At 40.9% G+C, this 25,366-nt stretch overlaps 6 protein-coding genes across 9 annotated transcripts; 3 read left to right on the top strand and 3 right to left on the bottom strand.

Annotated features, from left to right (window-relative positions):
- Positions 1 to 9,322: 9,322 nt before the first annotated feature.
- On the bottom strand, positions 9,323 to 11,725 carry LOC6629436 (prolyl 4-hydroxylase subunit alpha-2). 4 transcript variants are annotated; one of them, XR_004304980.2, is made up of 8 exons: positions 11,371 to 11,724; positions 11,009 to 11,311; positions 10,764 to 10,951; positions 10,125 to 10,708; positions 10,010 to 10,063; positions 9,779 to 9,944; positions 9,488 to 9,714; positions 9,323 to 9,430 (listed from the first exon to the last, which is right to left on the bottom strand). XR_004304980.2 is itself a non-coding variant. In XM_015171536.3 (8 exons), the coding sequence occupies exons 2-8, from the start codon at positions 11,565 to 11,567 to the stop codon at positions 9,644 to 9,646; spliced, it is 1,563 nt and encodes a 520-aa protein (XP_015027022.1). In that variant the 5' UTR covers positions 11,568 to 11,604; positions 11,678 to 11,722; the 3' UTR covers positions 9,323 to 9,643. The 4 variants fall into 4 exon arrangements, 3 of the variants coding, with proteins under 3 accessions (XP_015027022.1, XP_032295417.1, XP_002054071.2); XM_015171536.3 differs by having other exon boundaries at positions 9,323 to 9,714; positions 11,371 to 11,604; positions 11,678 to 11,722; XM_032439526.2 differs by having other exon boundaries at positions 9,323 to 9,714; positions 9,795 to 9,944; positions 11,371 to 11,725.
- A 164-nt stretch (positions 11,726 to 11,889) lies between these two features.
- Positions 11,890 to 14,108, bottom strand: LOC6629437 (prolyl 4-hydroxylase subunit alpha-1). Its single transcript, XM_002054036.4, has 7 exons — positions 13,831 to 14,108; positions 13,473 to 13,775; positions 13,224 to 13,411; positions 12,585 to 13,162; positions 12,480 to 12,527; positions 12,255 to 12,420; positions 11,890 to 12,195 (listed from the first exon to the last, which is right to left on the bottom strand). Exons 1-7 carry the CDS (start codon positions 14,028 to 14,030, stop codon positions 12,128 to 12,130), a joined length of 1,551 nt encoding a protein of 516 aa, XP_002054072.2. The 5' UTR covers positions 14,031 to 14,108; the 3' UTR covers positions 11,890 to 12,127.
- A 198-nt stretch (positions 14,109 to 14,306) lies between these two features.
- On the bottom strand, positions 14,307 to 16,942 carry LOC6629438 (prolyl 4-hydroxylase subunit alpha-2). The gene is made up of 8 exons (XM_002054037.4): positions 16,604 to 16,942; positions 16,243 to 16,545; positions 15,833 to 16,023; positions 15,638 to 15,768; positions 15,120 to 15,572; positions 14,999 to 15,052; positions 14,772 to 14,937; positions 14,307 to 14,706 (listed from the first exon to the last, which is right to left on the bottom strand). Exons 1-8 carry the CDS (start codon positions 16,816 to 16,818, stop codon positions 14,642 to 14,644), a joined length of 1,578 nt encoding a protein of 525 aa, XP_002054073.1. The 5' UTR covers positions 16,819 to 16,942; the 3' UTR covers positions 14,307 to 14,641.
- A 1,931-nt stretch (positions 16,943 to 18,873) lies between these two features.
- LOC6629479 (uncharacterized) lies at positions 18,874 to 19,203 on the top strand. The gene has a single exon (XM_002054038.1). It carries the CDS (start codon positions 18,874 to 18,876, stop codon positions 19,201 to 19,203), a length of 330 nt encoding a protein of 109 aa, XP_002054074.1.
- Positions 19,204 to 19,824: 621 nt separating this feature from the next.
- LOC138910936 (uncharacterized) lies at positions 19,825 to 20,902 on the top strand. Its single transcript, XM_070207187.1, has one exon. It carries the CDS (start codon positions 19,915 to 19,917, stop codon positions 20,578 to 20,580), a length of 666 nt encoding a protein of 221 aa, XP_070063288.1. The 5' UTR covers positions 19,825 to 19,914; the 3' UTR covers positions 20,581 to 20,902.
- A 730-nt stretch (positions 20,903 to 21,632) lies between these two features.
- Positions 21,633 to 21,962, top strand: LOC116652119 (uncharacterized). Its single transcript, XM_070207521.1, has one exon. The coding sequence runs from the start codon at positions 21,633 to 21,635 to the stop codon at positions 21,960 to 21,962; it is 330 nt and encodes a 109-aa protein (XP_070063622.1).
- Positions 21,963 to 25,366: the final 3,404 nt, after the last annotated feature.

Here is a 25,366-nt window from a genome sequence, read left to right as displayed (position 1 = left end):
ATCGCTTGTTTCTTGCATTGAGAACTTCTCAGCCGGTTTCTACAAGCCTCTTCTCAGCATTTAACAAAGCTCGTGCAACTCAAAAATCTGCCCAACTTAGTCTGCCATCAATTTAGCAACAGTAACAGCTAGTTATCAACCGCCTACGCAGCTCTCTTTTTTCCGGGCTATCAACATTGAGTGGCGCCTCAATTTTGGTTAACCGCAAGCAGCTTGTTCGTAATCCAACTAAGTTGCTTCAATTTAAATACCGCTAAATCAACAACTGCCACTTTATATCGAGCCGCGGCAGCGAGCAGACGTTGCCGGAATAAAAAGCACAAAATTAAATAAACTGCGAGTAAAATTAAAAGTAACAGAGGCAAATGCTAACAAACACACACACATATACACACACACGCACACGTACACCAGCTCCACCTCAATGCCTGAATCCTGCCACCTCCGTTCAGCTAGGACTTGTTCAACTTTCGGTACAATTTTTACGCTTCTTTTACTTCATTTTCAATGCATTTAACTTGAGTGACTCTTTAATCCTTGTAAGTATCTTAGCTTGAGTGTGCGCTTGCCGGAGTGTAGGGGGGCGTGGCAGCCAACAACACCGTTGCCTTTCAACTTGCCGGCATCAACGTCTTCGCGTCTTCGTCTTGTGCCCTGTGCGCGTCCTTTTCCTGGTCGCATTTTGTGCTACAATATTTATTTACCTTGCGCCTTTTGTGCCCACGTGCAGTCGAGGCAACGTCTTCGCCTTCAGCTTTACTTTTGCCGACTGCTGTTGCTGCTGTCGTCGCCGTCGCTACGTGCAGCTCCAGCTACAGCTTGGAGTCCACACCCAAACCTGGCCGAACGCCCAGCTCCAATGGGTGCGTCAAAATGTCTGCCACTTGGCATATTTTAAATACATTTCATGCGCTCCTGAATTTTGGTTGCCGCTGCTCCTGATGCTCCTGATGCTCCTGATGCTGCTGTTCCTCAAGGATATTTACTTCTTGAAAATATGTTTACTCGTGTTGTGCATATTTTAATCGTTTACTTTGCCGACGACTTTTGTAGCTGTGTGTGTTTGTGTGTATTTCTGTTGCTTGTTTAACTTGCGTTTAAGTTAAATAAGCCATGCGAGTCCTGTCGCCAGTTCTGTGCCTGTGCCTGTATTTCCTGCAACGTAACTAATTTTGCCAGACTTAAATGCCAAACGTTGTTCAGCATATTAGCATATTGTGGAGCTACTCATAATTGTTATAATAACCCAGCCACAAATTGCAGCCAAGCTGCGACATAAATTAGACATCGCACCGCGACGCATAAATAACGCGAATCCTGCGCCCGCCGGCCGGGCCGGGCCGGGCCAGGATCCGCATGGCTAATAGAAACATCCGCTGCAGTTATCTCACGTAGCTGCGGTCCGTGGCCAGAAATATGATATAAGCCGTTGTATGCAACCGGACAATGCCACAGCCAAATGGCAAACAGCAAACAGTAAACAGGTGTTTGTTATTTATCTAGCTCTAGCCGCAACCGCCGGTCATATTTTATAATGAATTCTAATGAGCGTGCTGAAAGAGATACAGATACAGATAAAGATACAGTTGAAGTTACAGATACTTTGGACAAGCGCCTGCGGCGATTCGTTAACACACGAGAAGCGCTTCAACGCGTCTCAATTTCTTCTTCTTCTGTTGCCTACCAAATATCTTGAGGTGAGTTGCAATCGTTTATATCTATATATACCACACACACATGTATTTATATATATATATATATATGTGGAGTGTGAGTATCTGAAGTTTGGCGCACAAATAGCCAGCGGGCTTAGCGCTTTATTTACAAAAGTTTTCGCTGCTTTGAAATGTTGCGGCATTAGCTACGCCAGGGTGTGAGTACATGTGATGCGAAGCTACGAGCTTTAAATTACTTAAGCTATCCAAATAAACAACTGTCTGCGAGAAATGAGTCATAAGCGAGAAAGGGAGAGAGAGAGAGAGAGGGTGAGAGCATAAGGTATAGAGTGTGCGAGAGTGAATAAGGGAGAGAAAAGGAGAAGTACTAACCCTTTTAGCATCTAATCATTTATTTTAACGCAGCCTTTTAGAATTAAAACTCTAAATAGCGTGGCAATTCACGCGTTGACATCGGAGGTATCTGAGGTGCGCCTCCTACTTTAGCATTAGAAGTGCGTATCTTAAAAGATTAAATATTAGATATATCGAACATGCTTCATTTTGCGAGGTATTTATATATACTTAGCTTACATATTCCATTTTTGCATGCTTATCATAAAAAAATTTATTCACATACATATTTCATAGGTAAGGCCCCAATTGAAGCCCCCGCCGCCGCATGCTTTAAATATTTGCACTTTGATTGCGCAGTAAAACTTTTGCCAAGACCCTTAACCCACACCAGCTACAGCTTCCGATTCTTGCGCCAGCCAAAATTATTTCAATTAAGTTTCTTACAAACGATCCCGCCCCCTTAATGCTGCGGGCTGTGGCCTCGCGGACAGCCGGGCCGGACTTACTTTCATTAGTTGCGCTTCTTTTTGTTGCTGCCGCACCGAAATTTATTGCCAGGTTCGATGGTTGGCAAAGTTTTTATTGCACGCGCCTGGCATTTGCCAGTTGTTGTTGTTGTTGCTGTTGTTTGTTGGCTTTTGATTATTCAAATTACGCTTAATTGTTAAGGTGGCCATAACACTGATAATGGTAGTGGAAAAGAGTTTACTTCTCGACTGAAGGTGTTTGAAGGGATTATGCTTGACATTTTAGTGGGCAGCCTATGGAAACATGAGTAGCTGCTTAATGAGAAAGTAAAGTTAAATTTGTATATTTATATTAATTGGTAGACAACTCGAGTCGTTTTTGATACCAGGCCTTAAAGCTTTCATTTCTGTAGTGGCATATATATAAACCAATTCAGACTAGTTAGCATAGAAAAGGACAGACGAACAGACGAATATGGCTATATCACTTTATGGGGTAGCAGATGTTTCCATTTATGCGTTGCACATTTCATGACAATATTATGATATCCTCTACAATCTTGCATACCCTTAAGCCCTTATACGCTTTAAAAAATGTTAAATCCTTTTAACTCTGCAAAAATTATGGATGCTCTCTTCCAAACAAACACTATGATAATGCTTTAATCGTTACAATCAGTCAACAATTATTGTATCTTAGCAGTTAATTCTTGAATATGAGGCAAATCCTATCAGCATTCGACTTTTAAAATTAGCACAAAGTTTGAATAGCTACAAGCTGGATATCGCAACAACAATCAGCATGTTTAAAGATTTTAGTTTTCTGTCGCTTAAGAGCTCAAATCAATTGTACTTCACTTGGTTTTGTTTATAGTGCAAGCCTCAAAACGGAAACGCTTCAAGCGGATTTTTTTTTTACAAAAATCATTTGCGGTATACCTTTTTTTTTGCCCCTACTGTAGCAGTACATTTCTATGCGACGCAGTGGCACTCTGTTGCGGGGCCGACAGAGTTGACCAACGTAAAATGGCGCGAAATTCGTGCATTAAATGGACTGAACTTCCGGTGTGTAAAATCGACACACACACACACACACACACACACACACACACACACACACACACAACCAATACAAATACATATTGAGTTCCATGAAGAGCTCTGTGTTTTTCTGGCCATATGTGAGTTGCTGTTTTGTGGACGCTGACAAAGTGCAAAAAAGGGGGACACAAAAGGGGGAAAAAAGTGAAAAAATGGCAAAGCAACTGTAAATTTATGCCCATGGCAATAATCCATTTTTGGCCGCCCATCAACAATAACAGCAACAAAACCAACAATATCAACCAATATTTGAGGGCCCATTGTTTCCGCGCTAATTGTTTGGCTTTTTGACCAATTTGCTGCTGCGGCGACTGGCATAAGAGTTTTTGGCAGCTCCAGTTTTTATTTTGGCCATTACTAATACGGACTCACACGCACACCCACAAAGCTGTCTCACCCTCCGTTCGAGCAGATTCCAGGGGACGCAGCTGCCTGCGTAGATTTGCAATTATTTTGCAAACAATGAAAATTGTTGCTGCGTGTGCAAACATAAAATCAAATTGTGTGTAGGTGTGCGCAGCTGTTACAGCCAAAGATACACGAACACACAGTTGCAGATACAGATACATTTACAGCCACATCAGATACATTTACGGCCACAGTTACTTTTGTTCAGTAAGGTGTGCCGCTCACAGTGTGTCTGCAAGGACGCAGCTGGCATTCGCAGCATTTGCCTTGATTTGATTACATGCGGCAACACCTAACAGGGGTTTGCCAGCTCTATAGATATGCAAATAATTTTGTTCGTTTTTTCGGAATGGGCCAGACAACAGGTGATGGCTACATAAAAATGCCAATCGATACGCGTGTGTGTGTGTTGGTTTTGGGGCAGCATTAAATTCGCATAGATTGCATGGATAATAAAGTGCAAATCGCTAGCAGCAACAGCTACATGAGTTGGTCTAAATAAATCACTTGGCTGTATATATATCAAAATAAACAGATCATGACAAATGCAGCGCCTTAATCGTGCAGAACTCAGTGTGCGTGTGTGTGAGTGTGTGTGTGTGTGTGTGTGTGTGTGTGCACACCTCGTCGTGCTGGCTGCAGCTAGTCTCTATTTCTTTGTCTTGAGTTTTGCGCGCTGCTCTTTTAATTAAAATAATTTCTAGCTGCACTTTTTCCACGTGAAATTCCGCTGCAGCAGACGACGACAACATAGCCGCTGTCATGTTTGCTTGTCTAGCAATGTGTTCGCTGGCCGGTCCCAATTCCATTCCCAGTCCTTGCCCAGATCCAACTCCACAGTGCCAGACAAGCGGCAAACGCATAAATTATGCTTTGTTGACAACGCAGCCAGCACTTTGAGGCTGAGGTGGCAAAGGTACAAAAACTGTGTACAACATTTCTTGGCAAAATAAAATGCCAAATTGTGTTCTCTTCTTCTTATTCTTCTGTTTGTTCTGCTGTCTCCAATGGACTTTTAATTGTCGAAACTTGCCATAAATCAGGCAAGCGGCTCGCGTGATTTGGACCTGTTCTGAAACATTTAATGTTAATTTCTCCTAGCCTGGCCAGCAGGTAACGCACGAATTCTTTGTAATCATGTGGCCTGCTGTTTGCCACAAAATGCAGCACAGCTGATGGGCTGCCTCCTGTCTCTTCATTAACTTAACTGATCTAGTTGGGAGTGCTCGACTACGAGATACCTTCTACCCAACTCTAAGCTGACTTCCCAGCTGAGCGTCTTCTTAGTCCAGTCTCACACTAAAGGGAAATGACTGCTTTAATAAGTTCAGTCTTTGTTGTCCGATTTTTATGAAATGTTCAGGACAAGCGGTTTTTGCTGTTAAGAACATATCTACTCAAGGGAGTCTGCTAATTATACCCCATTTTACCAATATTTCATGGGTGCAGGGTATAAAAAAGACGGTTTTTGGCGAAAAGTGAGGAAAAAAACGTTGCCAGCATTTTGGCTGGCAGCCAAACGGGCAGACAATCAGACAGGCATCTTTAAAGTGCGGAACAGACACAAGTTGCATCAATCTTTAGCCACAGCGAGACCCAGCCCAGTCCCCGTCAACCCTCTGCCCGGCACGCACCTCTGCTACATCTGTTTTGGCTGGTAAAATGTTTTGCATTTCAAATTGCATTTTAATCGCATTTCAACCTGAAATGCCATTAGACATAATTCGTTTAGCTGCATTTGTCGTTGGCCAGCAAATCATCTCGATATGGACAATGCCCCGCCCACATGCAATGTGCCCGCCCAACGATTGCGATTCACTTGAACACAATTGCCAACCGCACGTAAATCAACTTTGCCATTGATTTCGGCTGCTCCAACTGACAGTCGCTCCACTGGAGAGTCGACTGTGGACACTGGCCAGTTGTCAGTTGAATGGCTGCATTGACGTACTGTCCAGATTATGTGCATTGCATCCGTTGGCCCAATCGCAGTGCACACACATGTCAAATTTGTCATTTTGTAATTGATTGTGAGCCGATTGCAGCCGCAGTTGAGTGACATTTAATCAATTTATGTTTAGCTCATTTCTAATCAAACGACCGACAATTCCAATCCCCAACAAAACAGTTTGCATCTCATTTGCCTTGGCACCTGCCCCACGATCTGTGCATCTGGTGTATAAATACACCTAGTACAGACATAGAGCGTTTATTTACATACAGCATTTGGTTGCAAGGTAAGTGGCAGACTTGTTGAAAGGCGGGTCAGGCATAGTCCAAGTGCCTTGGCAGCTAACTGTATCAAGTGTAACTCAAATAAATGCCACACTGACGACATTCTCTGTGCCTACAGAACTTAAATAGCTCAAATCTCAGTGTACACTGACACTCACACACACACACACACACACACACACACACACACACATGCACTTGCTTTCTCACTTATCGATTTTCTTAAGCATTTACATTGTTGAAACAAATCACAGAAAAAGCGAAAATATACAAGATAAAAAACTGTGCTTGCTCGAATTTGCAATACACTTTCGGGGTTTTGTTATAAATATAATTAAAAATCTCTGCCGAATCTGCAGCAATTTTTTTTTTGGAATTGCGCAAATTACTTGTTCACCGATACCCCGCCCAAGAGAGGTGTATTGTAATGAATATTTAACATAGATATGCAAAAATGAATTTGAAGTTAATCGGCGAAAAAAAAACAAAATAGTCTAATCGCAGGAGAGGACTTCAAATATCCTTAAAAGCGTAAAGCTGCACAATTTAGCTTTCGTTCTGCAATCATTACGCGATATCTACCACGGAGGGGACTTTGAATATGAGTTTGGAGCCGATAAGTGTTTTATTATCGTTTTTCGCCCTTTTTTCGCCCATTTTTCGCTCTTTCGGGTGGAATTTAAAAAACAACTTTTGAGCGTTTAGAAATTGTTCCCTTTTTTTGAGCTCGAGCCCAGATCCGATATAGATTGTTATATAAACTGGGCATCTACCATGTATAACACTTTAATAATATATAATTATATTATTTTTTTGTTAAATTGACTTACTACAAATCGACGAGGTAGTAATTACATGATTTAGGAATCCGTTCTGTTCGAATTCGACATATTTTGTAACTTTTGTTATATCAATATATATATATATATATATATATGCCTACTTAAATGTGCTTCACATTTGACCACAAAATCGTAATACTCTCTGCATAATATATATTTACTCTGGCTGACCCTGAGAATTCGATGCTGCTGCGAAGACGACGCACCAAGCAAATTTGTGCGCTTGAGTGCGTGCATAAATTTCTGGTGCTTTTTGCTGGCTATTATTTACATTATACACACGCACACACACACACACACACGCTCAAACACACACACAAACACAAACGGCTTTACAGCTGTACGAAAAACTCAATTTCCTGCGACGGACACAGGCACATCAAATGCTTTACGGCCGCGCGTTGGCTATCCCTGCTGCCAGCTCACCCCTCAACTCAAAGCATGCCCAAACCCACTGCAGCACACATATCCAGCTGAAACTTTGCACACGTTGTGGCACGACACCCAGTTTGGCCACCACCGCGTTGACCTCGCTGTGCCCGTCTGGGAGCGTCTGCCGCCTTGGCTGCTACGTTTTTCATATTTCGCATGTAATGTGTGTAATCAAAGTAACAAAATCCAAATCATATTTCCTTCATTGACCACAAAATGTGTGAGTGCGTCTCAGGCAACCCTTTTTTAGCCTGTGCATAAAACATTTTGTTAGATTTCCACAATCAACGTTGCCTTACAGCCAACATTTCTTAACCTTGTTTGATTTTTATTCCATTTATTTCCTACTTTTTTTTTGTGTGCTGGGCAAAATTATTGGTCTGCGCATATGTAATCATCTCTGTGGTGCTGTGAGCGCACAGGACGCATCATAAAGTGCACACAATCAAAATGAAATACGTTTTAGGTACGTTTTCATCTACACTTGACTGGGCAGTGCCGCCTACGCAATGAGCTACCTGCGACGCTGATTGGTAGCCAGGCTTTGTTCAAATGTAAAACAATTTATTTTGAATCAAGAAAAATGTTGACATACAAAATTAAAGCCCACATTCCACCCAGATATGTGGATTTTGCGAGATGTGTGATGGGATGGTAAGTAATCAAAATGGTCTAAAACTGTTTTCCGCCAATTTTCCATAGTTGTAAGTGGAATTTTACTGCACTTTGTTCAGATATTCAGCTTCCTACCTCAATGGATTGGAGTGTACGTGGATCGCCAAACAGTCATACCTAATTATTTTGTACACACAGATGAAAATTGTAGAGTATTTCAAATAGTTTTCAATTGTAGCGCATTCAAAAGTTTGTCTATGCCGTCAGAATTAGTTGGTTGTCGCACGGCGTTTCGCATATGTTGGCAATTTTTTATTTATCGATGAGGTCGCTTTATTGAAAGGTGTTTGGTTGCGCACGAATGCTCAGGAGTAGAAGGGTTTGTGGGACAAGGACTATAGCCGTTGGCCATTTGAGTTGCGCCTTTTGCAAAACTTTAATAAGAAATCTTTTGAGCAGAGTTGCATTTCATTTTGCGTGCTGGCAAAAACTTTTCGCAAGTTCAAAAATTTTCTCATTTGTGGTCAAGCTAAAGTTTTATTTGAGTTTCACAGTTTCGTTTGCGAAATTCAATTAAATCTATGCATTATGCACGCTGCACTGCACAGTACAAGCCGAACCTTTCGGCTAGCCAAATACCCTTTCTCCATGCACGGTTTCATGCTCAATGCAAATAGTGCCCCCGCACAAAAGGTGCGCCGAGTGGATTGTAAACAAATTATCAAAAAAGTGCCCAGTCAGCAGGCGAATAAGGATGAGACTGGGGCTGGGAGCTGGATTTAATCGCTGACAGGGTGAACACGCACACGTTTCTCGGTGGTAAGCGCCAGTTCATTATTAAAACTTTTAAAAGCAGATAAGTGCACAGACTGATAGAGATGCTGACACTGATACACATACCTACACCTACACAGACACACACACTGGTTAACTGGGAACGATAACGATAACCTAAGCAGCAGGCGGCAGCCGCCACGTTGCCAACGTTGGCAACGTGGGCGCCACTTCACCTCTAATTGAAACATTAAGTTGCACATCACGTACGCGGTGTCAGACACTAGACGCCAGCTGGACCGCCGTTGGGGGTGTGCTGGGGTGGGAGATCGGCGCCTAGGAGTATGCTAAAATTTTGCTGCGGCTGCGACTGCGGTTGCTTGGGTTTTACCTAGCCCCAAATAACCCAAATGCCCAAAAGCAAGCAAGCTAGCGATCTACCGAGCGACTATCAACCACTCAGCACTTTATTTTTTTCGTGTTGGCATTTTAAAAAGCATTTAAGCCACCGAAGATGTCGGGTAGATGGGCTGGTAGCGGGCTTCTGTTAAGTGTGTAAAGTGATTATGCCGGAAATTTGTTTGTCTATGAGTCTGCATACGTGTCGGATGACTAAAGGAGTTTGTGTCCATGTTTCCGCATTTGAAGTGACATCAGCAGCAGTTCAATCAGGCTGAAAACTTGCACAAAACGATATGTTTATTGGCAGTTTAAAAGTTTGAAATGATGAAAAGTTGTTTTAGAACATCAGGCAAATTCATTTGGTGCTCTCCCGGAGACAAGGTCGAGCAAAGAGCTGCGGCCGTTCGTTTATCCATTGGGTCATTACTGTCAAAGAATTGTGCATTAGTTGTAAAAAAAAAAACAAATAAAAAGAATTGTGAAATATTACTCCACTTGGAACCCACTAGCACTGGACAGGCGCCATGCTCCGTTCTCTTATCGCCTGTTCCATTGCGATGCAAATTGTACCAGAGAAGAGCCTTTCCGCGCTCTGGCTTGAAAGCCTGCTCAATGCGAGGGAACACAGTGTCACCACCTTGTTCTACATCACTTAGCTGTCAATTAAAATTCAGATTTTCATGTAGTGCTGGCCGCAAAGGCAACATTGCATTTCACATACATAGAACAGAACCGTAGCAATGCGATCACCCGTCGGACTCTCTGGTGCAATAAGCTGAAAGGGAATACAAATTATACAGCATGATAGCTACATTCAGGAACATAGAGCAACTCACCTCTGCGGTATTGAAGTAATCGGTATGCAGAGCGTAGTGCCCACTCAAGCCGTAGTTCATGACTTGTAGTGAGGTTGAGCCTTCTAAATGAAATCCAGTCATATCCGAAATGCGTCTACCAATCCGCTTTGTCAGGTTATTATGGCTGCGAGAAAGCCAAATACCCTTTGAGGTCCGTGTGCCTTTGACAGATCCATGAAGGCCAGCATTTGAATCATATACGGTTGTGCGCTTTAAAAGCGGCATTGCGAGCTGTTGCAGTTCGCCTATTTCATGTGGTGACAGCACGTCGTGAAAGGCCACTATAAATGGTTTAACCACCAGAACCTCCATTTTGAGCGGTGCCAGGCGGAGAAACGGCGAAGGCCTGAACTTGTACTTGCAAATCAAGTTGGTTTGTTGCACGAATTGACCGCGGCATCCTCTAGCGTAATCAGTCGTATATCTAATGCTTGGCCTTAATTTGGGCGCCGTTCCCACCAATTCCTCGATTTGAGCCCTCTCATTTAACAGATCTGAATTGTTTGTTTTGTTGCCCTTCATCAGAGCGTGGTCCAAGAGGGGCAGCGCGATTGTGTAATGCTCTTTGCAAGTAAAACAATTATCGGTATGGGCTTATTAGGTATTTCGTGGGCTTACTCTGTTTGATAAATGCTCTCGCAAAGAGTTGCAGCACTTGTTGACGTTCACCTCCCATTGGTATTGGGAGTGTGTGCTCCATTAGCAACTTGCCTGTCTCCGCAAACCACTCCATGGCCAAATCTTGAATTCGATTCTGGTCCAGGTACTTGCCCATCGCGTAGGTATCCAAGGCTCCTAGACTGGTGCTAGAGATGGCAGCTAACTAGTTACGGTTGTTGTTAGTTAGTTCCTATATTACTTACTCGTACTGCTTCCCGTTAATTAGCCCCCTGGCGATGTCCTTCACCGTCAGGTTGTACACATCATATAGCCGGTGCAAGCCTTGGCATGTCTCATCCAAATCAGTTTGGCTCGGCAGCTGGGATTCGTGTGCATTTACATAAGCCACCTGCGATGAGCCCAGTGGCTCCTCCATGAATAACTTCCATTTATTCCAATCCTTATGTAACCGACGTATCAGAGAAAATGCGTTTATTGGATTCGACACATATTGCTCCATTTGACTCATGGCCTTATTGCTTTTCTCTTGCAATAGTGGAACGACCCTGAAGACATGCAAGGCTGTATCTTATACTCGTCAACGAATTGCAATTCACAGACTTACCTTTTCAATATATTCAATTTCTTCTCGAGCTCATCCGCATAGCTGCTGAGATTCTCAATGAGCTTGGCCTCCAGCAGGACCAACTTCACCATACCCGCGACAGAGGTGCTGTGGCTCTGCTCCATTGCGGCTTTGGCCTTTATCTGGCATAGGATTAGAGCAATCCCTATATAAAGTAATGTCCATAAAGACCGCATAAGCTGGGCTCTTGTTATTGTCCTATAAAGGGTTGGCCTTAAACAGATAAAAGTATAATATATCTTAGTATCCTAGAAGAGACGAGCCGATAGTTGTTTACGCCTCTCACACAATAAAATTGTTTCAGACTTTTACTGAATGATACTTTTTTGCTTCATTACTTCGAAGAGACTAGAATTTCTTTACCATTTACATGCTATTTATACTTGTAATCCAATCGAGAATAAAGCTGGCATAAAACATTTTTTAGTTAATTTCAGCCTAATAAAACTTTCCACCTTGCAACAGATGTTTCTCTAAATAAAATAAAATATGTTCATTTTACCAGGGGCTACTGACCATAAACATTTTTATTAATTGTATATAGATTTAACTGTGTCAATGCTAAGAAAGTCATATGAACCGAGATTCAATGTAAACTAAATCCAATGTGACTCTGCTGTACAAAAATGATATGAGAACCGATTGCATGGTGCCTGAAAAGTCGGACAAAAAATGTATGTGCGTTCCGAATATGAATACAAATCAATTTGGAGCACTGAGTGCCTTGGCTATTCAGCTAGGTAGTTTCTTTTAGACAAGGCCTGGTAAACAGTTGCATGCGCTCACGTATCCATAGGGTCATTACTGTGGGTATTTGACTATAAGTAATAAATAAAAGATCAAAGTGTAAGCTGGTATATTACTCCATTTGGAGCCCACTAAAACTGGACAGCCGCCATGCAGGGTTCTCGTATCGCCTGTGCCATTACGATGCAAATTGTACCAGAAAAGAGCCGTTCCGCGCTTAGGGCTGACAGCCTGGTTAAGTATGGTGAACACTGTGGCGCCTCCTTGCTCCACATCAGTTAGCTGTGGATTGTAATAGAGAATAGCATAGATTTAAAAACTCAAAGAGGTCAAGCACTTACGTAAAACAGAACAGTGGCGATGCGATCGTCTTCTTCTTTTTTATCTGCCTGAAAACGGAATTAAATGGTTAGGATTGTAATTGTTATTCATTTGCACAAGCTCACCCATGTGTCACCAAGGAAATCTTCATGTGCCGCATAGTGTCCACCTAAGCCGTAGTTCATTACTTGGAACGGCTCCGAATATCGCAAGTCCAACTCCACCATATCCGTAATACGTCTTTCAATGCGCTTTGTCAGATTGTTATGGTCGCGTTCAATCCAAGTGCCCTTAGAGGTCCTCCTGCTGTCCTTTTCATACTTTTTAAACTTTACTACGGTTGTGCGCTCCAACAATGGTCTGGCGAGCTTCTGAAGTTCGTCGATTTCTCGGGGCGACAACACATCATGAAAGACTATTATAAAGGGATTAAGCAGCCGAATTTCCATTTTGATCGGCGCCAAGAGGAGAAATGGTGAAGTCCCGAATTTGTACACACAATACAAATTGGATATGCCTACGAATTCACCACGGCAACCCCTGCCGTAATTGGTTGCATCCGCCTTGGGTTCCGTCTTAGCCAACACCTCTTCCCGGGCTAGCTTCTCTATATCACGTCGTCTATTCAGTAGTGCAGGATCTCCTGTTTTCTTTCCAAGTACCAGAGCGTGATCAAACAGTGACAGTGCAATCGAGTAATATTCTAGTTGATAGGAACTAAAGATAGTTGTTTGTGCAAAAGCATTATATACTCCCGCACTCACTATAATCAAAAAACGCGCTAGCAAAGAAGTGCAGCATTTTCTCACGGTCGGCTCCAATTGGGGTTGAGAGTGTGTGCTCCATTAGCCAGCTGTTCGTTTCGGCGAACCACTCGCCGGCCAAGTCTACAGTGTGGTGCTTGTGGTGTTCTCGGCCCAACACGTAGGTGTCCAGAGCATTAAGACTGACGCTGCAGATGTGTTGATTTGTCGGGCTTAGGCTATTGACAGTGGCCTCTAGATATTACTTACTCGTACTTCTTTCCGTTCAGCATGCCCGTGGACACGTCCTTCACCGTTAAGTTGTAGAACCTTTGTAGTCGGTAAATAGCTATACAAGCCTCAATAAGATCGACATTGGTTGGAAGCTGCGATTTCTGGCTACTAACATAAGCCACTTGCGATGAGCCCACTGGATCCTCCATAAATAACATCCAATCGTTCCAATCTTGATTCATTCGGCGTATTAGCGAAAATCCGTTTATTGGATTCGACACATATTCCTCCATTTGACTTATGGCCTTATTGCTTTCGGCTTGCAATTGTGGAACGGCCCTGAATACACGCTAAACCATTACTCTAATCTACTATGTCCCATGTGTTGACTGACCTTTTCAATATATTCAATCTCCTCTCGAGCTCATCCGCATAGCTGCTGAGATTCTCAATGAGCTTGGCCTCCAGCAGCACTAACTTCACCATACCCGCGACAGAGGTGCTGTGGCTCTGCTCCATTGCGGCCTTGGCCATAATCGGGCACTGGGTTAGAGCAATTGCAATATATAGAAATGTCCATACAGATGACCGCATAATGCTGTGCACTTTTTAGTGTATGAACTGCGAAGACTTACAACATATTTTTTTTTAGCAATAAAAAGTAGTTCTGCATTGACGAGTGCGTCAACTTACGTTGCTCAAAATTCGCCGCCAACTTTGCTTTGTTCATATTTATTATTATTATAGTCTATAGACTGCCCCTTTTTAAATTACTTTTGTTTTAAAGTAAGGTTTTTCTGCTGGCTGTGATACAAAACTGCAGAAGGTGAATTAACTTCTAGTCCGATGCGTTTGTTTGTATGTAGCTTAAAATTGAATTTATTGCTGTTAATAAGCGTTGGGTCATATATCTTAAGCTTGTTGGTATCAGTTATTAACTAGAAAATTAGATTAATAGAAATCACAGATTCAAAAAGAGCTATAGTTCAGATAAGACCTTATCACTTTTTCTGTTTGTAGCGCTGCAAGCATTGTAATGCGTAAACCTTTTTGTATAACGAATGTACTCATTGGATTTAAATCTTATCGTTTTTCTATTTTGAGTATTGAGTTCTTAAAACATTTTGTTTTATTTTTTTGTTAAGGTTCGGTAAATGTAGAAGATGGCTTAATTGTCCGACAAAAATAAATGACGCTAGTTAGGGTTAGGGGCTTGTGAGACATGGTCTTCTAAATAGCTGCTGATGCTCGCGTATCCATTTGTTACATACTGTAAAGTTTAGTTTATATAAATAGTTTGTTTATAATTTAATGAATATTTGATAAAATAGTTACCCCACTTGGAACCAACAATAACTGGGCAGGCGGCGTGCAATGTTTGTGGATCGCCGTCATTGTTATGCCTTAAATTGTACCACATAACAGCTGTTCCTTTTTTGGGAAATATAGCTTGTTTTATATTAGGAAACACCGTGGCGCCACCCTGTTCCACATCGGTTAGCTAAAGATGACCATTAATCGTTTGCTAATTTAGCTAGAATACAAACTTTGTGGCTACTCACATAGAAAAGGACGGTTGCAATGCGATCGCCATTGAGTTTTGTCAAATCCTTTGCCTAAAAAAAATATTAAGATAGACTCAAATTAATTAATCTAGCGATTCGTTTCGTATTCTTCACTCACAATGGTGGCATTGAAATAATCAAAGTGCAAGTCGTAATGTCCGCCAAGGCCGTAATTCATCACCTGCAACATCTCCGAGCCATACAAATCAAATCCCGTCATATCCGAAATGCGTCTATTAAGACGAACCGTGAGTGGATTTAAAGAATCTGTCAGCCAGGTCACCTTGGAGGTGCGCGTCTTGACTACAGTATTACGACCCATCTTCTGATTAAAGACCGTGGCACGTTTCAGAGTGGGAACGGCTAGGTATTGCAGTTCGCGAATCTCGCTGGGTGTTATCACATCGTGATAGAGTACCATGTAGGGGTCCAGTGCAAGCAATTCCGTTTTCAACGGGGCCAGCCTCAGAAAGGGGGAATTGGTGCTATTGTAGACGCAGTGTAGCTTAGACTTTGTGGGGAATTGGCCACGGCAGCCACGTTCATAGTTGCCGACTGGCTTCTTGTGGTACTGCAAAAAAAAAAAAAAAACGAAAGTCGTTAACAATTGTTTCTAATTTAACAGAGTGCACCTACCGGCTTGGGTGAAATATTAGACGACGTTCTTATCAGAGTTTCGACTTCCATTTTTCGTTGCAAGAGTCTTAAATTATTTTTGTCAATTGTCGTAGCAATGTGGAGAACCTTTAAAGCATCGGCATATCTATCTAAAAATGTCACAAAATTAATGAAACTTTAAATAAAATTTCCCAACTGTTATCTGGCACTCACTCATTTTGATAAGTGCCTCGGCATAGACATGCTGCACCTCAGCCGGATCCAATCCCAGGGGCAAAGCCAGCTTATGCGGTCCATTTAGCCGATTGCTGGCCTGGTAGATCCACTGGATGGCGTCGCCAAAGCTCTGCTGATCAAAGTGGTACTTGCCCAGAGCATAGGTGTCCAGCTCATTCAAGCTGACACTAAGGAATTGCAATGAACAGAAACCAATTAATTAAAGAGTTCAGATTGTAACGAGTCGGTGACTACCTATGCCCGCATATCGAACGGAACACTATACAATTGGTTAAGTGACACGACTAATCAATACGTTATCCTAACATAAGCAGTACTAAACCACTTTTCTACGAGGCTAGTTAATCTTCGGCGTGCCGAAGTTTCAATTGATTTATTCTACGAACTTGTACTGTTTGCCATTGAGCAGACCCGACGCCATGTCGGAGACCTTTAAGTCGTAGGTGGCCTGTATCCGATATATGGCAGCGGCTGCCTCTTCGAGATCTGTGCTGCTAGGTAGCTGCTCCCGTTTCAGATTAATGTATTCCAACTGCTGTTTGCCCACTGGCTGCTCCATGTACAGCTGCCAGTGTGTCCAGTCCTCGTGCATGCGTCGTATAAGGGAAAATGCATTCAGCGGATTGGACACATAATGTTCTGTGTGGCTCATGGCCTTGTTGCTCTCAGCCCGCATTTGTTCAACAAAACTGGGGGGAAATTCCAAGTTATAGTATCTCATATATAAATCATTCTCTGATAATTAACCTGCGCACTATATTGAGCTTCCCTTCGAGTTCATTCGCATAGTTGCTGAGATTCTCAATGAGTTTGTCCTCCAGCTGCAGCAGTTGCACCATTCCCGCAACCGAGGTGGAATGACTCTGTTCGCCATCCGCTTCTTGGCCACTGGCCATGCCCACGACCAGAAGGGCGGATAGAATTCGGATCGTCCATGCCGGCGAGTGCATTTCTTTGGCCATCTTGAGGTGCCTACGTGCCAATTCCAACTGTCAACTTTTTCGCACATTTGCCGTGAAGTTGACGTTGGCGCGAGATAAATACTTAAAAATACTCGTAGATCGTTTAGAACGTTTACCGAACGTTTACCAAACAAGAGTACATCGTGCTGCCGCTTGTTGTTATTATTCGCTTCCCCAATTGATAAGCGATTCGACGCTATTCGATGTTTCGATAATGAAGCGCAACGGTTAATTAAAACCAGCAAGAAGTCAGCCACGCACAGTGGAACACGTAACCAAAAACTCGATTCAAATATGATGTGATTCAATTGTATGTTGCTAGAATGTAAAATTGTAAAATCTTATTTGTATAACGCATTGCTCAAAGCTCTTTTAAGGTCGAAGTTTGATAAAAACTAATAAATGGAATGCATATAAAAATACGTGTTTATTAATACATCATACAATCAACTTTCAGAAATTATTTATTGACAGCAGTAGTTTTTAGCATTCAAAATAATTGACACTAATAAAAGTAAACATAAATTGATTGGGATGTATATAGAAATATTAAGAAGAAATATTAGAAACTTAGTATTTTTAAGGTTCCAAGAATATTTAATATTTTACATTTTTTTCTTTTATTACAAACAAATATTGTTATAAACGGGATACATGGTACTTGAAATATCTGGTAATTGAATATATCAATTATTGAACTGTTTACAAATCAAAATGATGCCATACTTTGCTTAATTTACGGAATCATACACCTGTAACTTTTTTTTATGGAAAAGTTAAGTTCCACAGTGCGCTGCCAACTTTTTTTGACCGGCTGCCTCGTCATTCACATTGTGTATAAGACGCAGAATATTTGCTTATGCAGCTTAACCATAACAATGAGCTTAGCACGTGTCCAACACAAAAAAAAAAAACGGAATGAACGGAAATCTTGGGCAAGCCGAACATTTAATGCCTTTGTAGCTCTGCAGATATGTATATGAATAGTGAAGCTCGTAAATGCTGAGTTTGGTGTAAATAATTTGGAAAACAGAATATTTGTCATACAAACAAGACACTTTTTTCTATAGAGCTATATGATTAAGTAGTGCGTTATTGAAAAGATTTGGTCTAGATCAACAAAATAGTTTTGCATACAAGATCTTGTTTTTCGTCTGATAGCCCCTGAGGCAGATATATGCTATTTTGGCCAGATATGGCCAGTTCCAACACACATGTAGCCTGTAACAGAAATACGAACAACGGTTCGTTCAAATCGGTTCGGTTTCAAATCGATAGCATTAAAGCTGAGAGATTGTTCGCAAAGAAACAGAAAGACGGACAGTCAGACAGGCGGACATAATTACTGCGACAACTCGGCTGTTAATGCTGTGCTACAGGTCGGAGATGTCGCCATTTGTGCGTTACAAATTTCATGACAAATTTATAATACCTTTTCAAGAGTATAAATATAATCTTCAGTGATTCATAAGCTCATCTATACCCCACAAAAAAAGTCAATTTATTGAAGCACTTGGTCACCTTTTATGATCCTACTCTGCTTAGTAATGCAGGCAGGTCATTCGTTCGGGAATTAAATTAAGGCTTGTGGTACTCGAACTGTCTGATGAATGACAGTTGACTTATTCAAACATTTGTCACGTCTAAAACAACAGATTAAATTGTATTTTTGTGTTGTAAGCCAGAAATTATTCCTAAATTATCCGTTTTACAAGAGACATGGTCAGGGACGGAACCATTGTCACAGTTTGGGGTAAACCCACAACATCAACTTCATTGCGGCCGATTTCGTTTCTATTTTACACGCTGGAGACGATCTTTAATATCTTTTGTTTGGCATATCACATAACGGGATTTATGACTGTTGATATGAATATGCTTACGTGGGATAGGCATATCTTTCATTATATTTATCTAATGACCTTCTACGTTTTCATGGTGATTACACTCTTTCAAAGTATTAACATTTGTTCGGGCCACAATCCCACAATTTGCATGGAAATCATTAAATCTTGCTTTGCTTCGATTGGATTTACAATGATTTCCATATTAACCATGTGGGATGCGGAACGCGACTTTCACTTGATGTATACTGGCAAGGAGCCCGTGGAGGGTGTCTACGAGAAGGATAACCCCGTTCATCAGTTCGCTTTTTATTTGCTCTTTCAATCGATTGCCTCATTGGCTTGTGGCGTTCTCTATATGCTACATGCCACTATTTTAATTGATATCAAGATCACTGCTGCCCACCAGGGATTGACAGATGGCGCAAATTCGGTGTTTGTTCCCATTGATATCTACGTCCTGGGCGAATACGTTCAGACTAGGCTTGAGGATTACGAATGGTTTCATGCCTTTTGCTCAGATGAACGCATTGATATCTAGTTGTACCCTAGACTGCAAGGAAACATTAGCCCGGCTGAAAAAATTCTTTTCAAGTATGATACGCAATACACAGTCAATATAATATGTCAGATCTTTATATATACAAGTTTTTGTCCTTACCAATTGACTGACCAGCATGTTATCCGATCTCAGTTGACAGTTGTATTTAAATATAGAAAAGGTATTTCTTCACGGTGAATTAATTCTCAGATAAAAACCTAGCCCAAGCAATGCCAGATAATATATCTGAACTGTAAGAAATACTTCGTCTATTCCCGTGTCCCGAATAATACCATCTCGTTCTACGATTTGAAACTTGATTTGCGGTTTTTCAATTAATCTTTGAATATTTTATTAAATTTATTCCACATTGAAGGCCATTGGCACGTCAAGTGGACAACTTCTGGGGAGGAATGTGACAATCTGTTATCTGCCTTAACCATTAATTATTTTATTGAAAGGCTTTCTGAATATCCTTAAAACTTATTTGTTACACAGTCCATATGCTACTTAAAAGGTGATTTAATTAAAGTACCAAAAGGAAAGGTAAAGTTATTTTTTGACAATAGTCACAAGTAGCTTGTGGTACTCGAACTGTCTGATGAATGACAGTTGACTTATTCAAATATTTGTCACGTCTAAAACAACAGATTAAATTGAAATTTTGTGTTGTAAACTAGTTATTCCTAAATTATCCGTTTTACAAGAGACATGGACAGGGTCGAAGCCATTCTCACAGCTTGGAGTAAACCCACAACATCAACTACATTGCGGCCGATTTCGTTTCTATTTTACACGCTGGAGACGATCTTCAATATGTTTTGTTTGGCATATCATATAACGGGATTTATGGCTGTTGATATGCATATGCTGAATTGGGATAGGCATAACATTCAGTATATTTATCTAATAACCTTCTATGTTTTCATGGTGATTACACTCTTTCAAAGCATTAACATTTGTTCGGGCCACAATCCGACATTTTGCATGGAAATCTCTAAATCTTGCTTAGCTTCGATTGGATTTACAATGATATCTATATTAACCATGTGGGATGCGGAACGCGACGCCCACCTGATGTATACTGGCAAGGAGCCCGTGGAGGGTGTCTACGAGAACGATAAGCCCGTTCATCCGTTCGCTTTTTACTTGCTCTTTCAATCGATTGCCTCATTGGCTTGTGGCGTTCTCTATATGCTACATGCAACCATTTTAATTGATATCAAGATCACTGCTGCCCACCAGGGATTGACAGAGGGCGCAAATTTGGTGTATGTGCCTATTGATATCTACGTCCTGGGCGAATACGTTCAGACCAGGCTCGAGGATTACGAATGGTTTCATAACCTTTGCTCATATGAACGCATTGATATCTAGTTGCACCCTAGACTGCAAGGAAACATTAGTCAGGCTACAAATAAGCTTTTAAAATACGATACGCAATACACAGTCAATATAATATGTCAGATCTTTATATATACAAGTTTTTGTCCTTACCAATTGACTGACCAGCATGTTATCCGATCTCAGTTGACAGTTGTGTTTAAATATAGAAAAGGTATTTCTTCACGTTGAATTAATTCTGAGATAAAAACCTAGCCCAAGCAAGGCCAGATAATATATCTGAACTGTAAGAAATACTCCGTCTATTCCCGTGTCCCGAATAATACCATCTCGTTCTACGATTTGAAACTTTTGATTTGCGGTTTTTCAATTAATCTTTGATTATTTTATTAAATTTATTCCACATTGAAGGCCATTGGCACGTCAAGTGGACAACTTCTGGGGAGGAATGTGACAATCTGTTATTTGCTTTAACCATTAATTATTTTATTTAAAGGCTTTGTGAATATCCTTAAAACTTATTTGTTACACAGTCCATATGCTACTTAAAAGGTGATTTAATTAAAGTACCAAAAGGAAAGGTAAAGTTATTTTTTGACAATAGTCACAAATAGCTTGTGGTACTCAAACTGTCTGATGAATGACAGTTGACTTATTCAAACATTTGTCACGTCGAAAACAACAGATTAAATTGTAATTTCGTGTTTTAAGCCAGAAATTATTCCTAAATCATCCGTTTTACAAGAGTCATGGTTAGGGTCGGAACCATTGTCACAGATCGGAATATGCCCTTAAAGTCAACCACATTGCGGCCGATTTCGTTTCTATTTTACACGCTGGAGACGATCTTCAATATGTTTTGCTTGGCATATCACATAACGGGATTTATGGCTGTTGATATGCATATGCTGACGTGGGATAGGCAAATCAGTCAGTATATTTATCTAATGACCTTCTACGTTTTCATGGTGATCACACTCTTTCAAAGTATTAACATTTGTTCGGGCCATAATCCCACAATTTGCATGGAAATCTTTAAATCTAGCTTTGCTTCGATTGGATTTACAATGATTTCCATATTAACCATGTGGGATGCGGAACGCGACGCTCACTTGATGTATACTGGCAAAGAGCCCGTGGAGGGTGTCTACGAGAAGGATAAGCCCGTTCATCCGTTCGCTTTTTATTTGCTCTTTCAATCGATTGCCTCATTGGCTTGTGGCGTTCTCTATATGCTACATGCAACCATTTTAATTGATATCAAGATCACTGCTGCTTACCAGGTATTGACAAAGGGTGCAAAGTCTGCGCTTGTGCCCATTCATATCTACGTCCTGGGCGAATACGTTCAGACCAGGCTCGAGGATTACGAATGGTTTCATGAATTTTGCTCAAATGAACGCATTGATATCTAGTTGCACCCTAGACTGCAAGGAAACATGAGTCAGGCTACAAATAAGCTTTTAAAGTACGATACGCCATACACAGTCAATTGATTATATTTATTGCGTATCGTACATTAGAAGCCTATTTATATTGTCCTAACTAATTGACTTGCCAGCAGATGTTTGTTTAATGCACACCCCAAGCTGCAAACTACTTTACTCTAAACAACAGAAAATAAGTGAAAAGCGGTCGCATAAAACTTGTTGTATGCTATCCGATCGGTGTCAAGCTCCGGTTCACCGTTTTCGGAAAGTCCACGTCACTGAGTGGAAATTGTGCTAAGATTAGAATTATGTAATGCTTCACGGCGGAATATATGTTAATCAATAAAGTATATAATTCCAATTATTCTCTTAGATTTTATTAAAAGTGATTCCACATTAAAGCCTACTTGCACGCCAAGTGAGCAACCTCTGGAGAGGAATGAGACTATCTGTTATCTGCTTTAACCATGAATGATTTTATTAAAAGGATTTGTTAATATGCTTAAGACTCTGTTGTAAAACAGTCCACATGCTACTTAAAAGGTGATTACATTTAAGTACCTAAGGGAAAGGGGAAGTTATTTTTTGACAATAGTCACAAATAGCTTGTGGTACTCAAACTGTCTGATGAATGAATGACTTATTCAAACATATGTCACGTCGAAAACAACAGATTAAATTGTAATTTCATGTTTTAAGCCAGAAATTATTCCTAAATCATCCGTTTTACAAGAGACATGCTCAGGGTCGAACCATTGTCACTGGTCGGAATATGCCCTTAACGTCAGCTACATTGCGGCCGATTTCGTTTCTATTTTATACGCTGGAGACGATCTTCAATATGTTTTGTTTGGCATATCATATAACGGGATTTATGGCTGTTGATATGAATATGCTGACGTGGGATAGGCAAATCAGTCAGTATATTTATCTAATGACCTTCTACGTTTTCATGGTGATCACACTCTTTCAAAGCACTAGCATTTGTTCGGGCCACAATCCGACACTTCGCATGGAAATCTCCAAGTCTAGCTTAGCTTCGATTGGATTTATAATGATATCTATATTAACCATGTGGGATGCGGAACGCGACGCTCACTTGATGTATAGTGGCAAGGAGCCCGTGGAGGGTGTCTACGAGAACGATAAGCCCGTTCATCCGTTCGCTTTTTACTTGCTCTTTCAATCGATTGCCTCATTGGCTTGTGGCGTTCTCTATATGCTACATGCAACCATTTTAATTGATATCAAGATCACTGCTGCCCACCAGGGATTGACAGAGGGCTCAAATTCGGTGTTTGTGCCCATTGATATCTACGTCCTGGGCGATTACGTTCAGAGCAGATTTGAGAATTACGAATGGTTTCATAACTTTTGCTCAGATGAACGCATTGATATCTAGTTGCACCCTAGACTGCAAGGAAACATGAGTCAGGCTACAAATAAGCTTTTAAAATACGATACGCCATACACAGTCAATTGATTATATTTATTGCGTATCGTACATTAGAAGCCTATTTATATTGTCCTAACTAATTGACTTGCCAGCAGATGTTTGTTTAATGCACACACCAAGCTGCAAACTACTTTACTCTAAACAACGGAAAATTAGTGGAATGCGGTTGCATAAAACTCTGTCAATCTACGGTTCACCATCTTCTGAATATCCAAGTCGCTGAGCGGAAATTGTGCTAAGATTAGAATTATGTAATTCTTCATGGCGGAAGATATGTGAATCATTAAAGTATATAATTCCAATTATTCTCTTAGATTTTATTAAAAGTGATTCCACATTAAAGCCTACTTGCACGCCAAGTGAGCAACCTCTGGACAGGAATGTAACAATCTGCTTTATCTGCTTTAACCATGAATGATTTCATTGAAAGGCTTTGTGGAAAACCTAAAAACCTTTTTGTATACAAAATAGCTGCACGCACACAAAGCAAGGCAGCGGCCCCGCCCACTTGTTGGCAAAGGTATGACCAGAAAGGGCTTTAAATTTTGCACTTTTATGGCGGCGGAGGGGCTAGCAGCGGTTGTCATCCTGCAGCGGCATGTGTCCTGCCGTTGATATCGGCTTAACTTTGCCATAAAACTGTCAGCGTCACGCGTGTAGTGGGCACTGAGGATAGCACACGGGGCGAGCGGGCGGTCAAATGAAATAAATTTTACAGCCAAATGGGCAGACTTTTGCCAAACAAAAAGGCCAAATCGCACACATACACAGAAAGAGATTTGTGTGGCCAAATGTCAGAGGCAAATCTAATGCGGACAACAAAAGCACCTGTGACCTGGAAAATGTCTCGTGGTGGCCATTTCGCAGCTGGCCAGATTTAAGCCGAAAGCTGTTGACCACCAGCACTTAAAGCCTGTCATTCGTCTGGGCCAAGTGTAAATGTTTACGTTAAGTCACTTCAAATCCCCCGTCCGATGCTCATCAATTAAGTGTCATCAATCATCTGCGAGCAGTCCAAAAAGTGAATCGAAATAAGCGACAACAACTGCGATATGGACAGCTACGACGACGGGCAAACATGTCACGGTACAAAATGTCGTTTAACCTAAAATGCGAAAAACCACAAAGATTATTTATTTTAGTCTCAGACATCGATTAGACGTCATATGTTGTGTTCCCAGAAACGATAAGTTTTTACGTATCGTTGCATAGTTGCGAAAAATGTAAGAGATTAAAATTTCATGGCAAAGTTTATTTTATGGATATTAGTTAATTTTTAGTATAACTAAAATAATAATAAACCTACGAATTAAATATAATTCAAAAATGAATATAAGAATAATAAAACCTAATTACGTTATTGAATAGTTTTGAATCATAAATTTTGATGATTTTCAAGGCAGACCCAATCAATGCTTATGTCAACGTTTTGGGAGTATTAAGGATGTTTTAACTACTGGAAATGTCGTTTAACTCTCTCTTTTCCGTAAACACATAAGCACACATAAATATTTATTTGTTTACCAAATAGACACGATTTAGTTTTTAATGTAAACGCTTTATATTTCATGAACGACTCGATCAAGTTTTTAAAGTAAACGCTTGAAACTTTACAAGGCGATATACTATTGCAATCGCTTTGTGGAACACCCTTTTGAACATGATATTGAATGGGAGTGGGTCCATTTTCCGACAGTGTGCAAGCATTGTACACCTAAACACACAAAAATTGACCCTGTTTCACTTGGAGCAGATAATTTCAGATCAGTAAAATGGTGGTTGTAGGCGCAGCACCACCTTTTTTCGAGGGCATATCCATTTCAATCACTGCTCAGCATTTTGTTTTTTTTTTTTCCTAGCCAGTTGATGACCCACTCGAAGCTCTGTTCGTTGCCATAAAACTAAAGCGCTAAAGTTACGGGGTTTTTTTTTT

This window comes from Drosophila virilis, chromosome 2 (genome assembly GCF_030788295.1).
Source record: "Drosophila virilis strain 15010-1051.87 chromosome 2, Dvir_AGI_RSII-ME, whole genome shotgun sequence".
NCBI classification, from domain to species: domain Eukaryota; kingdom Metazoa; phylum Arthropoda; class Insecta; order Diptera; family Drosophilidae; genus Drosophila; species Drosophila virilis.
This window is presented reverse-complemented; position numbering and strand designations above follow the sequence as displayed.

Excerpts from the sequence above, each read along its gene's own strand:
- LOC6629436 (XM_002054035.4), bottom strand. The coding sequence starts at position 11,567 with ATGCGGTCTTTATGGACATTACTTTATATAGGGATTGCTCTAATCCTA. Across the intron at positions 10,709-10,763 it reads GAGAGCATTTATCAAACAGA|AGCATTACACAATCGCGCTG; the intron begins GTAAGCCCACGA and ends TTACTTGCAAAG. Across the intron at positions 10,064-10,124 it reads ATTACTTCAATACCGCAGAG|CTTATTGCACCAGAGAGTCC; the intron begins GTGAGTTGCTCT and ends ATTCCCTTTCAG.
- LOC6629437 (XM_002054036.4), bottom strand. The coding sequence starts at position 14,030 with ATGCGGTCATCTGTATGGACATTTCTATATATTGCAATTGCTCTAACC. Across the intron at positions 13,163-13,223 it reads TAGCGCGTTTTTTGATTATA|AATATTACTCGATTGCACTG; the intron begins GTGAGTGCGGGA and ends CCTATCAACTAG. Across the intron at positions 12,421-12,479 it reads TCGCCACTGTTCTGTTTTAC|CTAACTGATGTGGAGCAAGG; the intron begins GTAAGTGCTTGA and ends TACAATCCACAG.
- LOC6629438 (XM_002054037.4), bottom strand. The coding sequence starts at position 16,818 with ATGGCCAAAGAAATGCACTCGCCGGCATGGACGATCCGAATTCTATCC. Across the intron at positions 15,769-15,832 it reads CGAGGCACTTATCAAAATGA|ATAGATATGCCGATGCTTTA; the intron begins GTGAGTGCCAGA and ends TGACATTTTTAG. Across the intron at positions 15,053-15,119 it reads ATTATTTCAATGCCACCATT|GCAAAGGATTTGACAAAACT; the intron begins GTGAGTGAAGAA and ends TATTTTTTTTAG.
- LOC6629479 (XM_002054038.1), top strand. The coding sequence starts at position 18,874 with ATGTGGGATGCGGAACGCGACTTTCACTTGATGTATACTGGCAAGGAG.
- LOC138910936 (XM_070207187.1), top strand. The coding sequence starts at position 19,915 with ATGGACAGGGTCGAAGCCATTCTCACAGCTTGGAGTAAACCCACAACA.
- LOC116652119 (XM_070207521.1), top strand. The coding sequence starts at position 21,633 with ATGTGGGATGCGGAACGCGACGCTCACTTGATGTATACTGGCAAAGAG.